Source organism: Cynocephalus volans, chromosome 2, assembly GCF_027409185.1.
Source record: "Cynocephalus volans isolate mCynVol1 chromosome 2, mCynVol1.pri, whole genome shotgun sequence".
Taxonomy (NCBI): Eukaryota; Metazoa; Chordata; class Mammalia; order Dermoptera; family Cynocephalidae; genus Cynocephalus; species Cynocephalus volans.
Genome location: NC_084461.1, coordinates 30936079 through 30955832, shown reverse-complemented (window position 1 = coordinate 30955832; position 19754 = coordinate 30936079). Strand labels below are relative to the sequence as shown.

Here is a 19754-nt window from a genome sequence, read left to right as displayed (position 1 = left end):
GTTCTTACAGTCCTCAGTGTGATCCCTTGGGGCATTTGGGTTCTTACATTCCTCAGTGTGATCCCTTGGGGCATTTGGGTTCTTACACCTTTGTTGCTAGAAATTTTGCCCACACCACACAAATACCATGAGATGAAGATTTGTAACTACCTAAAGCTCGAACCTCCTTGGCATTTGGGCCAGTCACTCAGCAAAGAGCTGTTTTTATACTGAAGAAAACCAAATGACTAATTAATGACTCTTTCAAAAGTCTTGTCAGTGACTGAAAGAATCCCTATCGGGAGCACATTTTCATATTTAAAAGCTGTGATAGTATTTTCTGAGATCCTAGGAGTCTTTCCATTCTTTTTCTAGGGAAATAGTGAATTCCTGGTGAAAAGAGGATACAAGGTGTCAGGGGAGTGTGTGTGTCAGTGTATTTGTTCATTCCTATTGCTTATAACAAACTACCTGGAACTGGGTGATTTATAAGAAAACAAAATTTATTGCTTACAGTTTCAGAGGCTAGGAAGTCCAAAACCCAGGGAACACATCTGGTGAGAGTCTTGGTGGTAGTGATAGTGACTCAGGGGTCTCACATTGCAAGACGGTGGAAGCAGAGAGAGAGAGACAGACTCTTCACGCTGCCCTTTTAAAGCCCTCAGAACCACACACCTGACCACCATTATTAATCCATTCAGTACTGCAGGGTCCTACAATCCAATCACCTCTTCAAGGCCCCACCTGTCAATTACCATAATAGGATTCCCCACCCTCAACAGTTACAGTGGGGATTAAGCCTCAGTGAGGCTGGGAGGCACCTGATCTACAGCAGTCAGTGTGTTGTGTCTGTTAGTCTTTGTCTTTGTGTGTGTTTTTGTGTCTGTGCATGCCTGTGTGTCTTGTGTGTGTGTCTGTGCCTGTGTGGGCACACATCCTCTCCCATACGCAATGCTGTTAGTGTATTGGGGCTGGATAGACAATTGATTTGATCTCTGGAAGGGTTGATGGAAACAATTGCCTTTTTCATGTCTGAGAAACAGTTCTCAGATGAGTTTTAAGCACAGACTTCAGAAATACCAAAAACAAGTTTCATATTTGAAAGACCCTGGTCACTGCTGATTGTTTCTTCCCCATTAAAAGGTTCAAATTAACTTTAATTTTTAATAAAATCTCCTCTTGTTGAGAAGATTCGGCCTCCTGAGATCAAGCACAAAAGCAATTCAAAATAAAGCATTTGCCACATTTTTCTACATTTTTTGTTATTGAGATTCAATAAGCAGGAAGTAAAATCAGAGTAATCCTAGTAAATTTAAAATGCTCCATACATTCATATGGACGTTTTAAAAAAATTGTAAACATGCTTTATAGACCATATTGAATGTGATTTTATACCCAGTCTTTTTCCAGGAGGTTTTTTTCAGATGTTTCTTCAGGAGCCTAAGCATCTGTTCTCCACCTGCAGAAAAGACATCTGTGCTGGCGTCAATCGCCCCTGCGAGACCCTGGGTCTGTCTCACCTGTCGGGAATGTGCCAGCCTCACCGGAGCTGTAACATCAATGAAGACTCTGGGCTCCCTCTGGCTTTCACAATCGCCCATGAGCTCGGACACAGGTAAAGGACCAAGGAAACTGAGATCTGCATGCCATGTTCCTGCAGCAACATTGGCAGAGAGAGCAGAAAGCACCTTAAACTGTGTATTTGTCCGCTTCTGTTGTTTATAACAAAATACAAGGAACTCGGTAATTTGTAAAAAAATGAAATTCATTTCATACAGTTTCAGAGCCTGGGAAGTACAAAGCCCAGAGAACACATCTGGTGAGGGTCTTCTTGGTGGTGGCTCTATAGCAATGCAGGTGTCTTACATGGCAGAAAATGGCAGAGCAGAGAGAGAGAGAGAGAGAGAGAGACTCTCACGTGCTCTGCTTTTAAAGTCCTTGGAACCATGCCCATGAACTAGGGCATGGCCCTTACAGTCCAGTCAGTCTCCCCAAGGCCCCACTGCTCAGTCATCACAATAGGATTTCCCACCCTCTCAACACTGTCACAGTGGGGGCCAAGTTTCCAGTACCTGGAACTTTGGGGAACACAAAGCTTCAGGGAGTTTGGAGTAGGGGAAGACATTCAATCCACAGTAAACTGGGTGCCAGGACATTTAGATTGCACTGTGGCCTGAGACTCACCCTCCTAAACCTCTGCTTCTTCATCTGTAAAGTGGGGACAACACACTTCACAGCCTCTAATGTCTCCTCTGCCCTGACCACTCGTACCCATATATGTCACAGAACCAACAAAACCACTACAGTTCTCTGAATTAGAATGGGGTGAGGAGGGGCAAGGAGATCAGATTCAACTCAGTTGTTTCATTCAGGGATGACCCCTGATTAGTTCTTATGAAATGCTAATATTAATATCACTAAAAAGTCACAAAACCTAACATTTTTGCACCCTTTATGCCATTGTGCTTTTCATTGTGTCATGGAATCCTCTCAACAACATTATGAAATAGATACTATTGTTAGCTCCATTTTACTTCTATGCATTAAAGGAGAACATTAAATAAATTAAAATTGAAAACTGCTATAAACATGAAAAGACCATCAAGCACTAGTTAACAGGATGTCCAAGTTGTTGCAAAAATGTGTGAATTTGATTAGAAGGATTCCTTAAAGACAGGTTGCAGAATGTTTGATTGGAGGTATAATGAAGATTCTGGATTCACCAGGTATCAGAGGTTCCCATGGAGGAAAGATCTTAGCTTATTTGCAACTTCTTGTATCAGCATATTTGCTAACCACAGATAAGAGAGCATCTTAATAATTGGGAACTTGGAATGGGAGCCACATAAACAGCTGAACTATATCCCCTGCCTGTCATATCCACCAGGCTGGAAGGAAGAACTCTGGGGCATACTCCGAGTGCACAACTAGAAAAGGTGCAGTATTGAGAAGAGCCACAGAGACTGGATTGTTCCAGGCCTGGCCTCTCCAGCTGGACTTGCTCACCATTTTTCTTATATAACATCTGACCTTTTCAAAATAATTTCACCTGCTTTACAAAGCCAAAGCATTGCCTTGGGCAATAGAGAAAGTGAATGCTTGTTCTGGCTTTTCCATTGACCAATATTATGATCTTAGATAATTCCCTTCACTTCTCTATACCTCTGAAACATTCCTCCTCTGTAAAATGAATAGGTTGAACTAGGCAATTTCTTAGGTACTGTGATTTATTAGATCCACACAAAAAAGTCCTGGAGATAAGTGTGATATGTGTGTATTCTAGTAGCCTTAGTTGTCAAAAATTTAAGGACAGAGAAGTTAAGTGATTTGCCTATAATTAAATAATGATTAGGGACATGTGGGAGCTAGGACAGAGTGCTAATCTTGAAAAGGCCAGGCCATAGTTGTTGGCATATTGATAGTAAAACTTGGCAAATGAAAGTTACTCTTATGTGCAAACATACAGACGTCCCTGATCCTGATATGTGGAGGGACGTGGCTCCTGCAGCCTCCAGTCAAGTCATTCATGTCAACAGGACCTGCTAGACCAGCAATGCCAAGTGAATCTAAATGGGTCAAACTGAGAAGGAACTGCTCAAGACCTTCCTAGCAATGGTATACCCAAGCTAGAGTAAAGTTGAGAAAACTTAGCTTGATAAAAGACATTCTCAAATGCTCAATACCGTGTTCAAAGAACAGATTCTTTATATCCTCAAGTAAAATCCAACCTTGTAAAGAGAAATATTTTAAGCAGGTCCTGCAAAAGCAATATTGCTCCAAGTCCTCAGGTGCAATCATTTTTGATGTAATCATTGACATAACTATCTGGTCATGGACACATCACCTTTGTGAGGAAGGCCACCTAAGTAAATGAAGCTAAGGGCAAGTATGATCCTCCTGTCAGATTTCAAAATTTCCCCAATAAAGAACCTTGTGGTGATGTCACTTCAGCACGATTTCGCTGAACACTTGAAAACAAGGAATCATAATTGTTTAGTGGTTATCAGACATGCTGGGTTATTTAGGAGATAAACTAGGCCACTACCTGAATCAATTTTATATTGTAATAAGGTCAAACTGAACACTAGTTCAGAGCTATTTAATGCATTTTGGAAATAGAACCAGTATAAGGATTGCTTATCCTAGCTTTTGTTGTTGTTGTCACCATTGCTGTTCTTTTTCACATTATGCAGGAGAAAATGAGGATCTTGTGCTAAAGAAAATTTTTTAAAAATTGATTTAAGTAAATATCAGGTTCCTAAATATAAGAACTAAAGAACACTTAAGGCAGAACTAGAGTAGTTTTTGTTTGTTTGTTTGTTTATTGAGAAGCTGACCCTGAGACAAGAATTTGCGAACGATTAGCTTATTTGAAAGGTAAAGGAAACATCACTAGGGAAGTAGAGTAGTGAGACAGGGAAGGAAAAGTAAACATAAACGGTTCATTATCTCAGCTTCCACTGCGGCAACCAGACCTTAATTCCATGGAAAAACTCTGAGAAACCATATAGAACACACATTTCAGAGTTATGCCACACAAGGAAGGAAGAACTGGGTTATTTTATATACCAACACCCTGAAGTCATTGGTTGAAGGCTGTACCCAGGGGATGTTAACTCTGAGAAACCATATAGAACACACATTTCAGAGTTATCCCACACAAGGAAGGAAGAACTGGGTTATTTTATATACCAACACCCTGAAGTCATTGGTTGAAGGCTGTACCCAGGGGATGTTAACTCTGAGAAACCATATAGAACACACATTTCAGAGTTATCCCACACAAGGAAGGAAGAACTGGGTTATTTTATATACCAACACCCTGAAGTCATTGGTTGAAGGCTGTACCCAGGGGATGTTAACTCTGAGAAACCATATAGAACACACATTTCAGAGTTATCCCACACAAGGAAGGAAGAACTGGGTTATTTTATATACCAACACCCTGAAGTCATTGGTTGAAGGCTGTACCCAGCTTGATAGACAAAGACCGAGCAGTCTAGCTCAGCTTTGAAGAAGGTACCCAGGCAAAGAGATGCAAATACTAGTAGCTGGAAGGCAGCTGATGGTGAGCATGTGGGCAGGTACCGATAGCATCTGCTATAGATTACTCAGGGGCATTAAGTGTCACTCCTTACAAAGTTTAGAGTCAGAGAAAATGGAATACTTTTCCCTATTGCTCTTATTAAGTGTAATGAAAAACCCTGAACACAATATGAAAAACAAACACAGGAAGACCGAAAGATGGGGAGGAGAAGAAAGACAGGCTGGGGAGCACATGACTTGAAGAATGACGGACATGGTGGTGAATTCCCTGGCAAATAAGCACATGAAAAGATTCTCAACATCATTAGCTATCAAGGAAATGCAAACTAAAAGCATAATGATATGTCACCACACACCTATGATAATAACTAAAATTTTTTAAAAATAATAACACCAAATGCTAGTGAGGATGAAGAGAAACTGGATCATTCATACATTGCTGGTGAGAACATAAAATGATATGAGTATTATGGAAAACAGTTTGGCAGTTTTTAAAAAATAAACCCACAATTACCATATGACCCAGCAATTATATTCCAGGGCATTTATCCTGGAGAAACAAAGATTTGTTTTCACATAAAAAAACTGTACATGAATGTTTGCAGAAGCTTAATCAGAATAGTTCAAAATTGGAAACAACCCAGCAGTTGTTTCAACACAACAGATTGAGTGGTTAAATAAATTGTGATGGACACATACCATGGAATACTCGTCAGCAATAAAAAGGAATGAACTACTGATAAATGCAGCAACCTTGATGAATCTTCAAAGAATTATGCAAAGTGAAAAATGTCAATCTCAAAAGATTACATATTGTGTGATTTCATTTTATAGCTTTATTGAAATGATAAAATTTTAGAAATGAAGAACATTTTAGTGGCTGCCAGGATTTAAGGAGGGAATAGGGGAGGGAAGGAAGTAGGCATGGCTATAAAGTACAACATGAAGGATACTTGTGGTTATGAAAATGTATAACCACAAGTATAACCACAAGCATCCTATAACACTGTCTTGACTGTATCAACATCAATATCCCCGTCATGATAATGTACTATAGTTTTGCAAGATGTTACCATTGGGTAAAAGTGGGTAAAGCATACATAATTATCTCTATGTATTATTTCTCACAACTGCATAAGAATCTACAATGATTTCAAAAATAAAAGGCTTAAAAGGAACTGTGGGCCACAGTCCCTTCTACCTAGAAGGAGGCAAGAGAGCACACCCGGGGTTCCAGTCAAGGAGCCAAGGGCCACAGCCCTTCCACCTGGAAGCAGAGAAGAGAGCACAGCTGGGGTCCTAGGCAAGGAAACAAGGGCAGTACCCTCCACCCAAATGTGGGCAAGAGACCAACCACAGTCACCATCATAGCCACAGCTGCCGAAAAAGTGACTCAATGTCACAGCAGTAGCCACAGCCACCATGCAGGTGCCCTGCCAGACACTCAACTGCACTGACATAAGGAGAGTCACCAGCAGATACCGGAAAAAGAAGAGGACATTTCTCTCTTCAAAGCCCACTCCAGAGTAATAGAAGCTTCTGCTCTGCCAGATGACCATACATCAACAGAGAGATACTAGAAATATGGAAACTCAAGAAAATATGACACCACCAAGAGAATACAATAATTCTCAGATACCAGACCCTATAGAGCAGGAAACCCTGGAAATGACTGAAAAGGACTTCTGAGCAGCAATCTTAAGAAAACTCACTGAGATATGAGAAGACTCAGTGAGACAACATAATGAAACAAAAAAGAAATAAGATATGAAAGAGAAAATTTACAAAAAGATTAATACCTTTAGAAAGAATGCAGCAAAATTCATGAAACTGAAAGATTTACTCAATGAAATAAAAAACACAAGCAATAGTTTAAGCAGCAGGCTAGAGCACGCAGACAAAAGAATTTCTGATCTTGAAGTCTTTTAGAAATAACCCAGGAGGGAAGAAGAAAGGAAAAAAAATAAATTTTTTAAAAATTTTTATTTTTCTTAATTTAATTTAATTTTATTTTACTTCTCAAAATACATTGTATTTGATTTTCATGCCCCTTTACCTGTTTCTCTCCACTCCCCCCACCCCCCACATCATATCTGTGTACTTGGCTTAAATAATTCAATTTTTGTGGTTATTCTGTCTTCTCCCCTCCACCCTTTGTTTGTGTGTTTATTTATTTATTTATTTTTATCTCCCACAAATAAGTGAGAACATGTGGTATTTCTCTTTCTGTGCCTGACTTGTTTCACTTAATATAATTTTCTCTAAGTCCATCCATGTTGCTGTGAATTGTAGTATTTCATTCTTTTCTATAGCAGAGTAGTATTCCATTGTGTAGATATACCACAGTTTCCTTATCCACTCATCCAATGACGGACATTTGGACTGATCCCAGCTCTTGGCTATTGTATATAAAACTGCAAAAAACATTGAAGTACAGGTATCCCTTTGGCATGATGATTTCCATTCCTCTGGGTATATTCCCAGCAGTGGGATCGCTGGGTCATATGGTAGATCTATATGTAACTGTTTGAGGAAACTCCATATCATTTTCCATAAAGGCTGCATCATTTTGCAGCCCCACTAACAGTGGATTAGAGTTCCTTTTCTCCACAACCTCTCCAGCACTTATCATTCTCGTTCTTTTGGATGTTAGCTATACAAACTGGAATGAGATGGTATCTCAGTGTGGTTTTGATTTGCATTTCCCTGATGTTGAATGATATTGAGCACTTTTTCATGTGTCTGTTGGCCATTTGCATATCTTCCTTTGAGAAATGTCTGTTCAGCTCCTTTGCCCATTTTTTAATTGGGTTATTTGTTTTTTTGTTGTAAAGTTGTTTGAGTTCCTTGTATATTCTGGATATTAATCCTTTGTCAGATATATATTTAGCAAATATTTTCTCCCACTCTGATTGTTGTTTTTTTCCTCTGTTGATTGTTTCTTTTGCTGTGCAGAAGCTTTTTAATTTGATATAATCCCATTTGTTTGTTTTACCTTTAGTCGCCTGTGCTTTTTGAGTCCTATTCATGAATTCTGTACCCACTTCTATTTCCTAGAGTGTTTCCCCTATGTTTTCTTTAAGTAGTTTTATTGTTTCAGGGTGTATATTTAATTCTTTAATCCATTTTCAGTTGATTTTGGTATACAGTGAGAAGTACAGGTCTAGTTTCATTCTTCTACATATGAATATCCAGGTTTCCCAGCACCGTTTGTTGAAAAGGCAGTCTCTTCCCCAGTATGTAGAATTGCTGCCTTTTCAAAGATCAGATGGCTGTAGGAATATGGGTTAATTTCTGAGTTCTCTATTCTGTTCCATTGTGCCGTGTGTGTGTTTTTTTGCCAGTACCATGATGTTTTGGTTATTATAGCTATGTAGTATAGCTTAAAGTCAGGTAGTGTTATGCCTCCAGCTTTATTATTATTATTATTATTGCTCAGGATTGCTTTGGCTATGTGTGGTCTTTTGTTGTTCCATATAAATGTCTGGATAGCTTTTTCCATCTCAGAGAAAAATGTCATTGGAATTTTGATGGGGATTGCATTGAATTTGTAGATCACTTCGGGTAATATGGACATTTTCACAATGTTAATTTTTCCAATCCAAGAGCATGGGATATCTTTCCATCTTCTTGTGTCCTCTTTAATTTCTCTCAACAGTGGTTTGTAGTTCTCTTCATAGAGATTTTTCACACCCTTCGTCAGCTTTATTCCTAAATGTTTTATCTTTTTGGTGGCTATTATAAATGGGCTAGCTTTCTTGATTTCTTTTTCTGCATATTCACTGGTGGAGTATAGAAATGCTACTGATCTTTGTGTGTTGATTTTGTACCCTGCAACTTTGCTGAAATCGTTTATCAACTCTGGGAGTTTTTCTATAGAAGCTTTAGGCTGTTCAATATATAGGTTCATATCATCCGCAAAAAGGGACAGCTTGACTTCATCCTTTCCAATCTGGATGCCCTTTATTTCCTTCTCTTCTCTGATTGTTCTGGCTAGTACTTCCAACACTATGTTGAATAGGAGTGGTGAGAGTGGGCATCCTTGTCTAGTTCTTGTTTTTAAGGGAAAAGCTTTTTTATGAAATGTCTGAAAGCTTTTCCGCATTCAGGATGATATTGGCAGTGGGTTTATCATATATGGCTTTAATTATGTTGAGATACTTGCCATCTATGCCTAACTTGTAGAGAGTCTTTATCATGAAAAGATGTTGAATTTTGTCAAATGCTTTTTCAGCATCAATAGAGATGATCATGTGGTTTTTGTCTCTGCTTTTATTGATGTGGTATATCACATTTATTGATTTGCATATGTTGAGCCAACCTTGCATCCCTGTGATGAATCCCACTTGATCATGGTGTATAATTTTCTGGTAGTGTTGCTGTATTCTGTTAGCTAGTATTTTATTGAGGATTTTTGCATCTATATTTATCAAGGATACTGGCCTGTAGTTTTCTATTTTTGATGCATCTTTGTCTTGTTTGGTATCGGGATGATGTTTACCTCATGAGTTTGGGAGAATGGCCTCTGTTTCAATCTTTTGAAACAGTTTGTAGAGAATTGGTATCAGTTCCTCTTTGAAGACTTGGTAGAACTCTGCAGTGAACCCATCTGATCCTGGGCTTTCCTTTGTTGGGAGCCTTCTGAAGATCTAGAAAAATAAGAACAATCCAAACCTAAAGTTAGTAGACAGAAAGAAATAATTAAGATCAGAGCAGAACTAAATGAAATAGAAACACAAAAAACACTACAAAAGATCAATGAAACAAAAAGTTCATTCTTTGAAAAGATTAATAAAATTGACAAACCTTTAGCAAGACTAAGAAAAGAAGAGAGAAGACCCAAATAACAAAAATTAGAAACAAAAAAGATGATATTAAAACTGATACCTCAGAAATACAAGGAATCATTAGAGACTACTAAAACATCTATATGCCAACAAATTTGAAAATCTGGAGGAAATGGATAAATTTCTGGATGCATACAAGCTGCCAAAACTGAGGCAAGAAGATATACAAAAAAGAATTTTTAAAAATGAAGAAAATCTAAGAGAGGTAGAAGACAATCTTAAGTGCAGAAACATTCAAATCATGGGTGTTCCAGAAGTGGGGGAGGAAGGAAAAGGCATGGAAAACCTATTCAATGAAATAATAATGGAAAACTTCCCAGATATAGGGAGATACATTCACCTTCAAATCCAGAAGGCTCAAAGATCCCCAAATGGATTCAACCCAAAAAGATCCTCTCCAAAACACATTATAGTTAAACTCACAAATCTCAAAGACAAAGAAAAAAAATCTTAAAAGAAGCAATAGAAAAGCATAAAATCACCTATAATGGAGCCCTTAATAGACTAACAGCAGACTTCTCAACAGAAACTCTACAGGTCAGAAAAAAATGTAATGATACATTCAAAATACTAAAAATAAAAAACTTACAGCCAACAGTACCATATTCAGCAAGGCAATCCTTCAGAATGAGGGAAAAGGAGCATATTTTCTGGACAAAATCTGCAGTAGTTCACCAGCACATGGCCAGCCCTACAAGAAATCCTCAAGGAAGTGCTGAATCTGGAATCTGAAAAATGATAATCACTACCATGAATACACAAGAAAGAACAAAAGCCACTGGTAGAACAAAAATGCAAACAAGAGAAAGAAACTAAATCTTACCACCACAAAAAGCTATAGTAACAATGTAATAATGCCCCCACTTTATTTCTGATTTTGGTAATTTTGGTCTTTTCTCTTTTTTTCTTGGTCAGTCTAGATAAAGGTTTGCAAATTTTGTTGATCTTTGTGAAGAATCAACTTTTGATTTTGTTGATTTTCTCTATTGTTTTTAAATTCTCTATTTCATAGATTTCTGTTGTAATCTTTGTTATTTCCTACTTATATTTGCTTTTGGTTTAGTTAGCTCTACTTTTTCTACTTTCTTAAAGTAGAAGTTTACTGATTTGAGATTTTTCTTATTTTTAAAATAAGTGTTTACAAGTATAATTTTCCTCTAAGCACTGCACAAGCCCCACATCCTATAAATTTTGATATGTTGTGCTTTTATCTTTATCTCAAATATTCTCTAATTTCCCTGTGATTTTTTTTTTCACCTACTGTTTATTTAGGAGAGTGTTGTCTAATTTCTACACATTTGTGACTTTTCTAAATTTCCTTCTGTTATTGTGGTCAGAAGACATTTTCTTATGATGGTAGTCTTTATATAAAAAAAAAGAGGAGAAATTTAAACAAAAAAAAACCTTCATGGAAAGATTTTCATTATCTTTCAGTTCTATTTTTCTGTGAACTTTTTGAAATGCCCTTGTGTTTATATTTTGTTTTATTGATTTTTTATGCAACGTGTGTTGCTAAACTTAGATATTTATGTTCTTTTTATTAAGTAGACATTGATTTGCTTAGAAATTAATTTGCTTGTGAAAGATTTATTCATCTTCCTCTGTTGAAACTGATTTGATACATACATGCTTTTGGGAGAATTTAGAGAACCATCTCAAATTATTGTAGAGATTATAAAATGAAATATGTAGATTTTAATAAGTTTCATATCTCCAGTTTTTGTGAAAATTTGAAGCCCTACTTTCTATAGAGTATTTTGTTATTCATCTGTTACTCTGTTTATGTATTTGATATTTGAACAAATAAATGTGCGTATCCTTTAAAAAATAAAATAAAATGAAAGACTTGACTTTTTTAAAAAACAGCATTTTGGGCTATGTAGAGATGATCTAAATAAAACAGTACCTCTTAAATGGAAATAACAACAAAGGCTTAGAGTTACTAAGTAAGAACAATTTGGAAGAAGACATATATGCTTGATTTTGAGGGACAGTAAAAAATGCTTTAGTAAGACACAGAATCAAAGGACAGAAAACTTCAGGAGCTTCCCGAAAAGCTTTTGCTCACAGCAAAAGATGCTTCTGAGGTATTTAGATCCTTCTTTAGCTGTGTAGTTCTAATTAGCCGTGGACCAAACCAGGAAACCTTGAACAGATCGATGAAGTGGCCTGGGGCAGCCCAGAAGGAGGAAAATATGACAAATCAGTATTCCAAGAAGACACTCTTTATAGTCTAATAACAAAGATACCCATTGTTTCTTGGAAATGTGTTTGTTTCATCAATGATTGTGTATGATGCAAAAGAGAAATTAGTTAACTAACTTGTGCTACAGCCTAAGCGAATAATTTCACTTCTATTTTGAGAGAAAACTTAAAAATTCATTTGTGAGGGCCCTAGATTATATCAGTCATCCGTATCTGAGGTCCATACCACCTGTGTTAGGCCCCTAAGTGAGCTGCCAAAAAAGGACCTAAGTTTTTTCCTTTTAAGTAAGGAAAATATCTCAATATATATGAACACTTAAATGTCATTGTATTAGTTCATTTTCTGTTGCTTATACCAGAATACCTGAACTGGGTGATTTATAAGAAAACAAAATGTATTAGTTACAATTTTGGAGGCGGAGAAGTCTAGGGTGCACATCTGGTTAGGGCCTTCTTCTGTGCCAGGAACTCTATACAGAGTCCTTTGGCGACCAGGATATCACATGGTGAGAATAGCAAGAGCTCTTGTATGTGCTCATTTGCTCTCCTTAAGAAGCCACGAGTGTCACTCCCTTGACAACCCACTAAACCATTGACCTGTCAATCCATGAATGGACCAACCCATGATGAGGGCATAGTCCTCACAATTCAATCACCTCTTTTTAAAAAAAATTATTGAAATTTATTGATCGTACATATTTATGGGGTACACAGTTATGTCTCAATACTTGTATACGTGTGATGATCCTTTCAGAGTAATTAGCAATTACCTGCATCCTTGTAAAACCCAATCATTTCTTTGTGGTGTGTACATTTGACCTCTCTTCCAGTTGTTTGGTAACATGCGGTAAATCATTGTTAATTGTAGATCCCTGGGTCAACTGTATACTTATAGGACTTATTTTTCCTATCTAGCAGTAGTTTTGTGTCCATTAACCAGCCTCTCACCATCCCTCCCTTGCCTCTGGTAACCACAGTTCTTCCCTGTCCATTTAACAGTCCAATTTATTATTTACTTAATTATTTATTTTGTTTTGTTCTCTTTTTTAGCTTCCACATATGAGTGAGAACAAGCAGTAATTCTCTTTCTGTGCCTGGGTTATTTCACTTAACATATTTTATCCAAGGTCATCCATGTTGCTACAAATGGCAGAATTTCACTCTTTTTCTGGCTGAGTAGTGTTCCATTGCATATATGTACCACAATTTCTTTATCCAGTCATCTGTCAATGGACATTTAGGTTGGTTCCATATCTTGGCTATTATGAATTAGAGCTTTGATAAACATGGGAATGCAGTTATCCCATCAACACGATGATTTCTATTCCTTTGGGTATATACCCAGCAGTAGGATTGCTTGGTCAAATGGTAGATCTATCTGTAGTAGAGAAACCTCCATAATGGCTGTACTGATTTACAGTCCCACCAACAGCATAGGAGGGTTCCTCTTTCTCTGCATCCTTACCAGTGTTTGTTATTTTGTCTTTTTCATAATAGCCAGTCTAACTAGGTTGAGGTGATATCTCAATGTGGTTTGGGTTTGCACTTCCCTGATGATTAGTGATGTTGAGCATTTTTTCATACACCTCTTAGCCATTTGTATGTCTTCTTCTGAGAAATGTCTACTTGGCTCTCTTGCTCATTTTTTAATTGGATTATATATATATTTTTACTATTGAGTTGTTTGAGTTCCTTCTGTATTCTGGATATTATCCCCTTTGTCAGATGCATAGTTTGCAAATATTTTCTACCATTGTGCATGTTGTCTCTTCACTCTTTTGGTTGTTTCCTTTGCTGTGCAGAAGCTTTTTAGTTTAATCAAATCTCATTTGTTTATTATTGCTTTTGCTGCCTATGCTTTTGAGGTCTTACTCATAAAATCCTTGCCTAGTCCTATATCCTAGAGCATTTCCTCTGTGTTTTCTACTGGAAGTTTTATAATTTCAGTTCTTACATTAAGGTATTTAATCCATTTTGAGTTGATTTTTCTACATGGTAAGAGATAGGGGTCTAATTTTATTCTTCTACACATGGATATTCAGTTTTCCCAGCACCACTTATTGAAGAGTTGTCCTTTCCCTAATGTATGTTTTTAGTATCTTTGTCAAAAATCAGTTGGCTGTAAGTACATGGGCTTGTTTCTGGGTTTTCTATTCTGTTCCACTGGTCCATTGTTTTTATGTCAGTATCATGGTATTTGTGTTACTATAGTTTTGTAGTACAATTTGAAGTCAGGTAGCGTAATGTCTCCTGTTTTACTCTTTTTGCTCAGGATTTCTTTGACTCTTTGAGGTCATTTGTTGTTTCATATGAATATTAGGATTGCTTTTTCTATTTCTATGAAGAATGACATTGGTATTTTGATAGGGATTGCATTCAATCTGTAGATCACTTTAGGTAGTATGGACATTTTCACAATGTTAATCCTACCAGTCCATGAGCATGATATGCCTTTCCATTTTTTGTGTGTGCCCTGTTTAATTTTTTTCATCAGTGTTTTGTAGTTTTCATTGTAGAGATCTTTCACCTCCTTGGTTAGATTTATTCTTAGGTATTTTATTTTATTTTATCTTATTTTATATTTTTTGGTAACTATTGTAATTGGGATTGCTTTCTTGATTTCTTTTTCTGCTTATTTGTTGGTGTGTAGAAGCTCTACTGACTTTTGTACATTGATTTTATATCCTGAAACTTTACTGCATTTGTTTATCAATTTTAAAAGTTTTTTGGTGAAGTCTTTAGGCTTTTCTATATATAAGATCATGCCATCTGCAAAAAGAGACCATTTGACATACTCTTTTCCAATCTGGATACTCTTTGTTCCCTTCTGCTGCCTAATTGATCTGTCTAGAAATTCCTTGAAACAAATGAAAATACAAGCACAACATACCAAAACCTATGGGATACTGCAAAAGTGGCACTAAGAAAGAAGTTTGGTGCAATAAGTGCTCATTGCATCAAAAAAGTTGAAAGATCCCAAATAAACAGCCTAATGTTACAACTCAAGGAACTAGAAAAGCAAGAACTATCAAATCCCAAAGTTAGTAGATGGAAAGAAATTATAAAGATTAGAGTAGAATTAAATGAAGTAGGGACTAAAAAAAGATACAAAAGATTGATGAAAGAAAAATTGTTTTTTAGAAGATAAAATTGACAGGCCAGTAGCTAGACTAACCAAGAAAAGAAAAGAGAAGACCCAAATATCAAAAGTCAGAAATGAAAAACGAGACATTACAACTAACTCCACAGAAATACAAAGAATCTTTAGAGACTATTATGAGCAACTATATGCCAACAAATATGAAAATCTAGAGGGTGGATAAATTTCTGGGCACATATAAACTACCAAGACTGAACCAAGAAGAAATAGAGAACCTGAACAGAGAAAAATGAGCAATGAGATAGAATCAGTAATCAGCATTTTCCCAAGAAAGAAAAGCCCAGGACTAGATGGCTTCACTTCTGAATTCTGCCAAACTTTTAAAGAAAATTTAATACTAATTATTCTCAAACTATTCCAAAAAATTGAAACTGAGGGTATTCTCCCAAACTTATTCTATGAGGTCAGTAACACTCTGATACCAAAATCACATACAGACATAACAAAAAAAGAAAACTACAGGACAATATCATTGATGCACATAGATGCAAAAATTCTCAACAAAGTATTGGCACACCAAAAGATGGTACACCGTGATCAAGTGGGATTCATCCCAGGAATACAAGGATAGTTCAACATATGCAAATCAATAAATGTGATACAGCACATCCACAAAATGAAAGACCAAAGCTGTATGATCATCTCAATAGACACAGAAAAAGCATTTGATAAAATTCAATGTCTTCACGATACAAAGTTCTCAACAAATTAGGTACAGAAGGAAAGTATCTCAACACAATAAAAGTTGTATATGACAAACCCAAAGCTAACACCATCCTGAACAGTGAAAAATTGAAAGCTTTTCCTCTAAGAACAAGAACAAGACAAGGATGCCCACTCTCACCACTTCAATTCCCTCTCAAAAGCCCCACCTTTTAACACTACCATAATCTGATTTCCTACTCTCTTAGCACTGTGACAATGGTGATCAAGCTTCACTGGGTTTTGAGGGGATATTCAGCCCACAGCAAGCATTATGCACTAACTATCCTCCCCTTTCTGGATTGTGGTGTATTTCATTTACAGAGCTTTACTTGTTGTATATGCAAAATTGGTATTTCCTGAATGAGTTAGAAAAATTCATATTCACCCTTTCATGGTTCTTGATCTGCTGGTTCTACCACACCATAAAATGAGTAATAAAAGGGAAGAGAGGGATATATTCCACCAAGTGATACACCGAAACCCAAGCAATTACCAAACTTGCTATTTTATGTCTATAATTTGGCAACTCACCTTAAAGGAACTGAAACAATGAAGATGAAGTAAAGCAAGGAAATGAATCCAACAAGCCAGTAACTTGTTTCAGACCATTTAGGACTCCCTACTCCAAACTACTGTTCAGGTTCCACCCCATATGTTGGAAAGCAGCTTCCTGGAAACAGGCCTTTCATCCCTATGGCCCCCTGTGCTTTCCTCATCCCTCACTATTCATTAACCCACATGACTGTATTGCTCTACCCATTTGGAGATGGTAGACAAAGACTGGGGGGACATTTGTTTAGTGGCACTGCTTTTCTCTCATAAGATGAGTACCCAGTGGGTGATAATGCTGGCGTGGAAAATGCTTTAGTGAGTTAAAAAATTTAGATAGAATAAAATGAGCTTGTAGGGAACTGATGTATTTTGTATAGGTTTGAAACCACCCAGTGTACAGGACCCAGGCACATGGCTTGGTGTACTGGAATTTTCTGTGCTAAAAAGACCATTATTCATGCAGGTGTTTAGAACCTTGCTTGCAGTTGGGATTTTTACTAACTATTGAACTATGGCATACTTCATGAGCTGGGTAGGAATGAATTTTCAACAGCCTGAGGAAGCCCTGCTCAGAAGGAAGCTTCATTGAATCACATTCTTTGTGGGTTGGTGGTAAGAGCTTTTTAGATTAATTCTCTGACTCCTTTATGAGTTTTGTGTTTATGTGGAATGTGATCAGAGTTTTTAAGTAAGTTGCTAATACCATAATGGACAAAAATACAAGAAAATCTCTAAATCCCCCAAAGATCATTCTCTGCAAGAGTTGCTAATGCTGGTCGGGAGATTTCATTATAGTTGGATGTAAGCTTCCTGGCCAGAGGGGTTGAATTTCTCTATGAAGAGTAAAAAGCCATTCCTTCCTCTGTTCAGATTTGGAGGTGTGAGCCCACATCTCCAAGTTGTAAGTGTCTAATACACAGACAACAGTGGAGAGAGTTCTTGTGGGAATCTCAGAAGGTATCTTTGGGTGATCCTGAGGATGCAGCTTCTAAACAAACACTTTTGAGTCAGTTTCTTTCCCAGGCATCCCCTTGCCATGGTGATGGTCAAGGCTGCTTCACCTGGTCAGTCCTGGTGGTGGGACGCCAGGGGGCCGACCGACAAGAGCACTGAGTTAGAAGCACAAAGATCTGAAACTCAGACCTAGTTTTGCCATAAATGAGCTATGTGACCTTTGACAAATCTCAAAGTATAAGCTTTATCATCTGTAATAAAGGAAGATAAGTTAAACAATGATAAAACAACAATTAAAATTTTCTCTCATTTAGGAAGCCCTTATTATGTGCCAAGCACCTGGCTAAGTGGTTTTCAGACTTTATTCCATTCATACTTCATCCTAGTACTGTGATGACTACCCCATTTTCTAAAAGAGAAAAACGAGGCAAGTTTGAGTAACTCACAGGCCATTAAATAACAGAGCTGGAATTCAAAACCAGATCATCTGTCTTAAAAAACCCTGCTCATAACCAGTAAGCAGGTCTCCCTAATGTGTCAGCTATTGGAGGACTCCTGTAGCAATAGTAGAAAGAAATCCATCCCTCAAAGCTTGTTACCTTTGACAAAGTCTCCCACAGGCTTCCCCTTTCATGCTCTCTCTTAAATTATGATGAAAGGAGAGAAGGAAGGTTTTGTTCTTTTGTGCAATGGTTGCTACAGCAGGGCAAAGCAGATCTCTTGGGGCAGGATTGGCCCTCCTGACTCCAGACTCAGAAAGCCAGACTAAGAGCTCTTAGATTTCTGCCAAACATACGTTTTTGAGTTAGCCACATGGCTCCCACAGTTGAGTATTTGAAGCAAAGCCATGCCTACAATGTTCCCTGTGCTTTTTAGTCAAAATTAGTTATCCCCTCCAACTTCAAAGTCTCACTTTGTAAACAGCTGCCTCCTGTACAAAAGTGGCTCTCTATGGGTTTATTGTCACCTTGGAGAAACTATGATTTTTCTCCCTGTTCAATGCCTGTCTGCTTGCTGTTCTCATGCTTTGTGCTTCCCTGCCAGCTTTGGCATCCAGCATGACGGGAAAGAAAATGACTGTGAACCTGTGGGCAGGCATCCCTACATCATGTCCCACCAGCTCCAGTACGACCCCACCCCGCTGACATGGTCCAAGTGCAGCAAGGAGTATATCACCCGCTTCTTGGAGTAAGTGACAGTGCATCTCATGACAGCCTTCCTTTGGTCTCTTTAAAGTGGAAGTCATATTGAGTTTTACATAGGGGACTGGATGCCTGGAAAAGGCTCAGTTCCATCCCACAGGCCACAGGATCAGGGTGGCATCAGAAGGAGTAGATTTCACTTCTGCTCTCTGACCCTGAGATCTAGATGGGCTCTGCCCTCCAGCCACAGCCAAGTGAACATCCTGTCACCTCCCTGATTGCTCCTGCTCCAAAGTGTTATGATCTGATTGTAAATTAAGTCCTTGGGGACTGGCAGGAACAACCAGGATAAGTCAGAAGTGATCATCCAAACTCCAGTGAGAGTAAGATGATGATTTTCTAATTTTACCACTGCTTGTATTTCCTAACTTATGGTGTGGGATATGATTTGCATTTCCCTTTATGGACTCTACCCCTTGGGTTCTCTGCCTTGTAAAAAATAAAGTTATCTTGAAGGACAAAGAGTAAACTAGAGAGATAGAGGTTTCTGTTGAATGAAAGACTGAAGAAGGGAATCATAAGCAATTGCTCTCATTTCTATTAACTTGTTTTCAGCCGAGGCTGGGGGTTCTGTCTTGATGACATACCTAAAAAGAAAGGCTTGAAGTCCAAGGTGATTGCCCCCGGAGTGATCTATGATGTTCACCACCAATGCCAGCTACAGTATGGCCCCAATGCTACCTTCTGCCAAGAAGTAGAAGTAAGTACTGGACGTTTTGGTGCCTCTGGTGGGTATAAGCAGGGCTTTAGATCTCCGGCATGCTGAAGGAAAAGCCAGAGAAATATTTGGATATCTGAAGACATAGACACAGAAATGAAACCTTTACATTTATGGCAAGATGTCTGTAAAGCAGAAGGATTAGTGTTGGGGTCATTACATTCCTTGACCCTGCCTTTTTGGAATTCTATGGAGCCTGCATTCCTTTGCAACTGGGTAGTGGTTGAGAAAGTTCTATAGTGATTTTCAGGATTTACAGTACTTCACACCTATGGACTCTATAGCAACCAACTTAATCTCTAAAATTTTTTCCTTTCCTGAATTTCCCATCCAGTTGACAAATATCAGTAGATCCCAATGTAGGAAAAAGATTCATTCCCCATTCA

The 19754-nt window shown here is 37.8% G+C and overlaps 1 protein-coding gene across 2 annotated transcripts in view; it reads left to right on the top strand.

Annotated features, from left to right (window-relative positions):
- ADAMTS12 (ADAM metallopeptidase with thrombospondin type 1 motif 12) overlaps window positions 1–19754 on the top strand; it is a 339684-nt gene that overhangs the window by 213220 nt on the left and 106710 nt on the right. For both annotated transcript variants that reach the window (XM_063087212.1, XM_063087211.1), the window contains exons 7-9: window positions 1445–1594; window positions 18493–18636; window positions 19206–19350. In XM_063087212.1, coding sequence (XP_062943282.1) covers window positions 1445–1594; window positions 18493–18636; window positions 19206–19350 — 439 coding nt within the window. The remainder of the gene's footprint in view (window positions 1–1444; window positions 1595–18492; window positions 18637–19205; window positions 19351–19754) is intronic.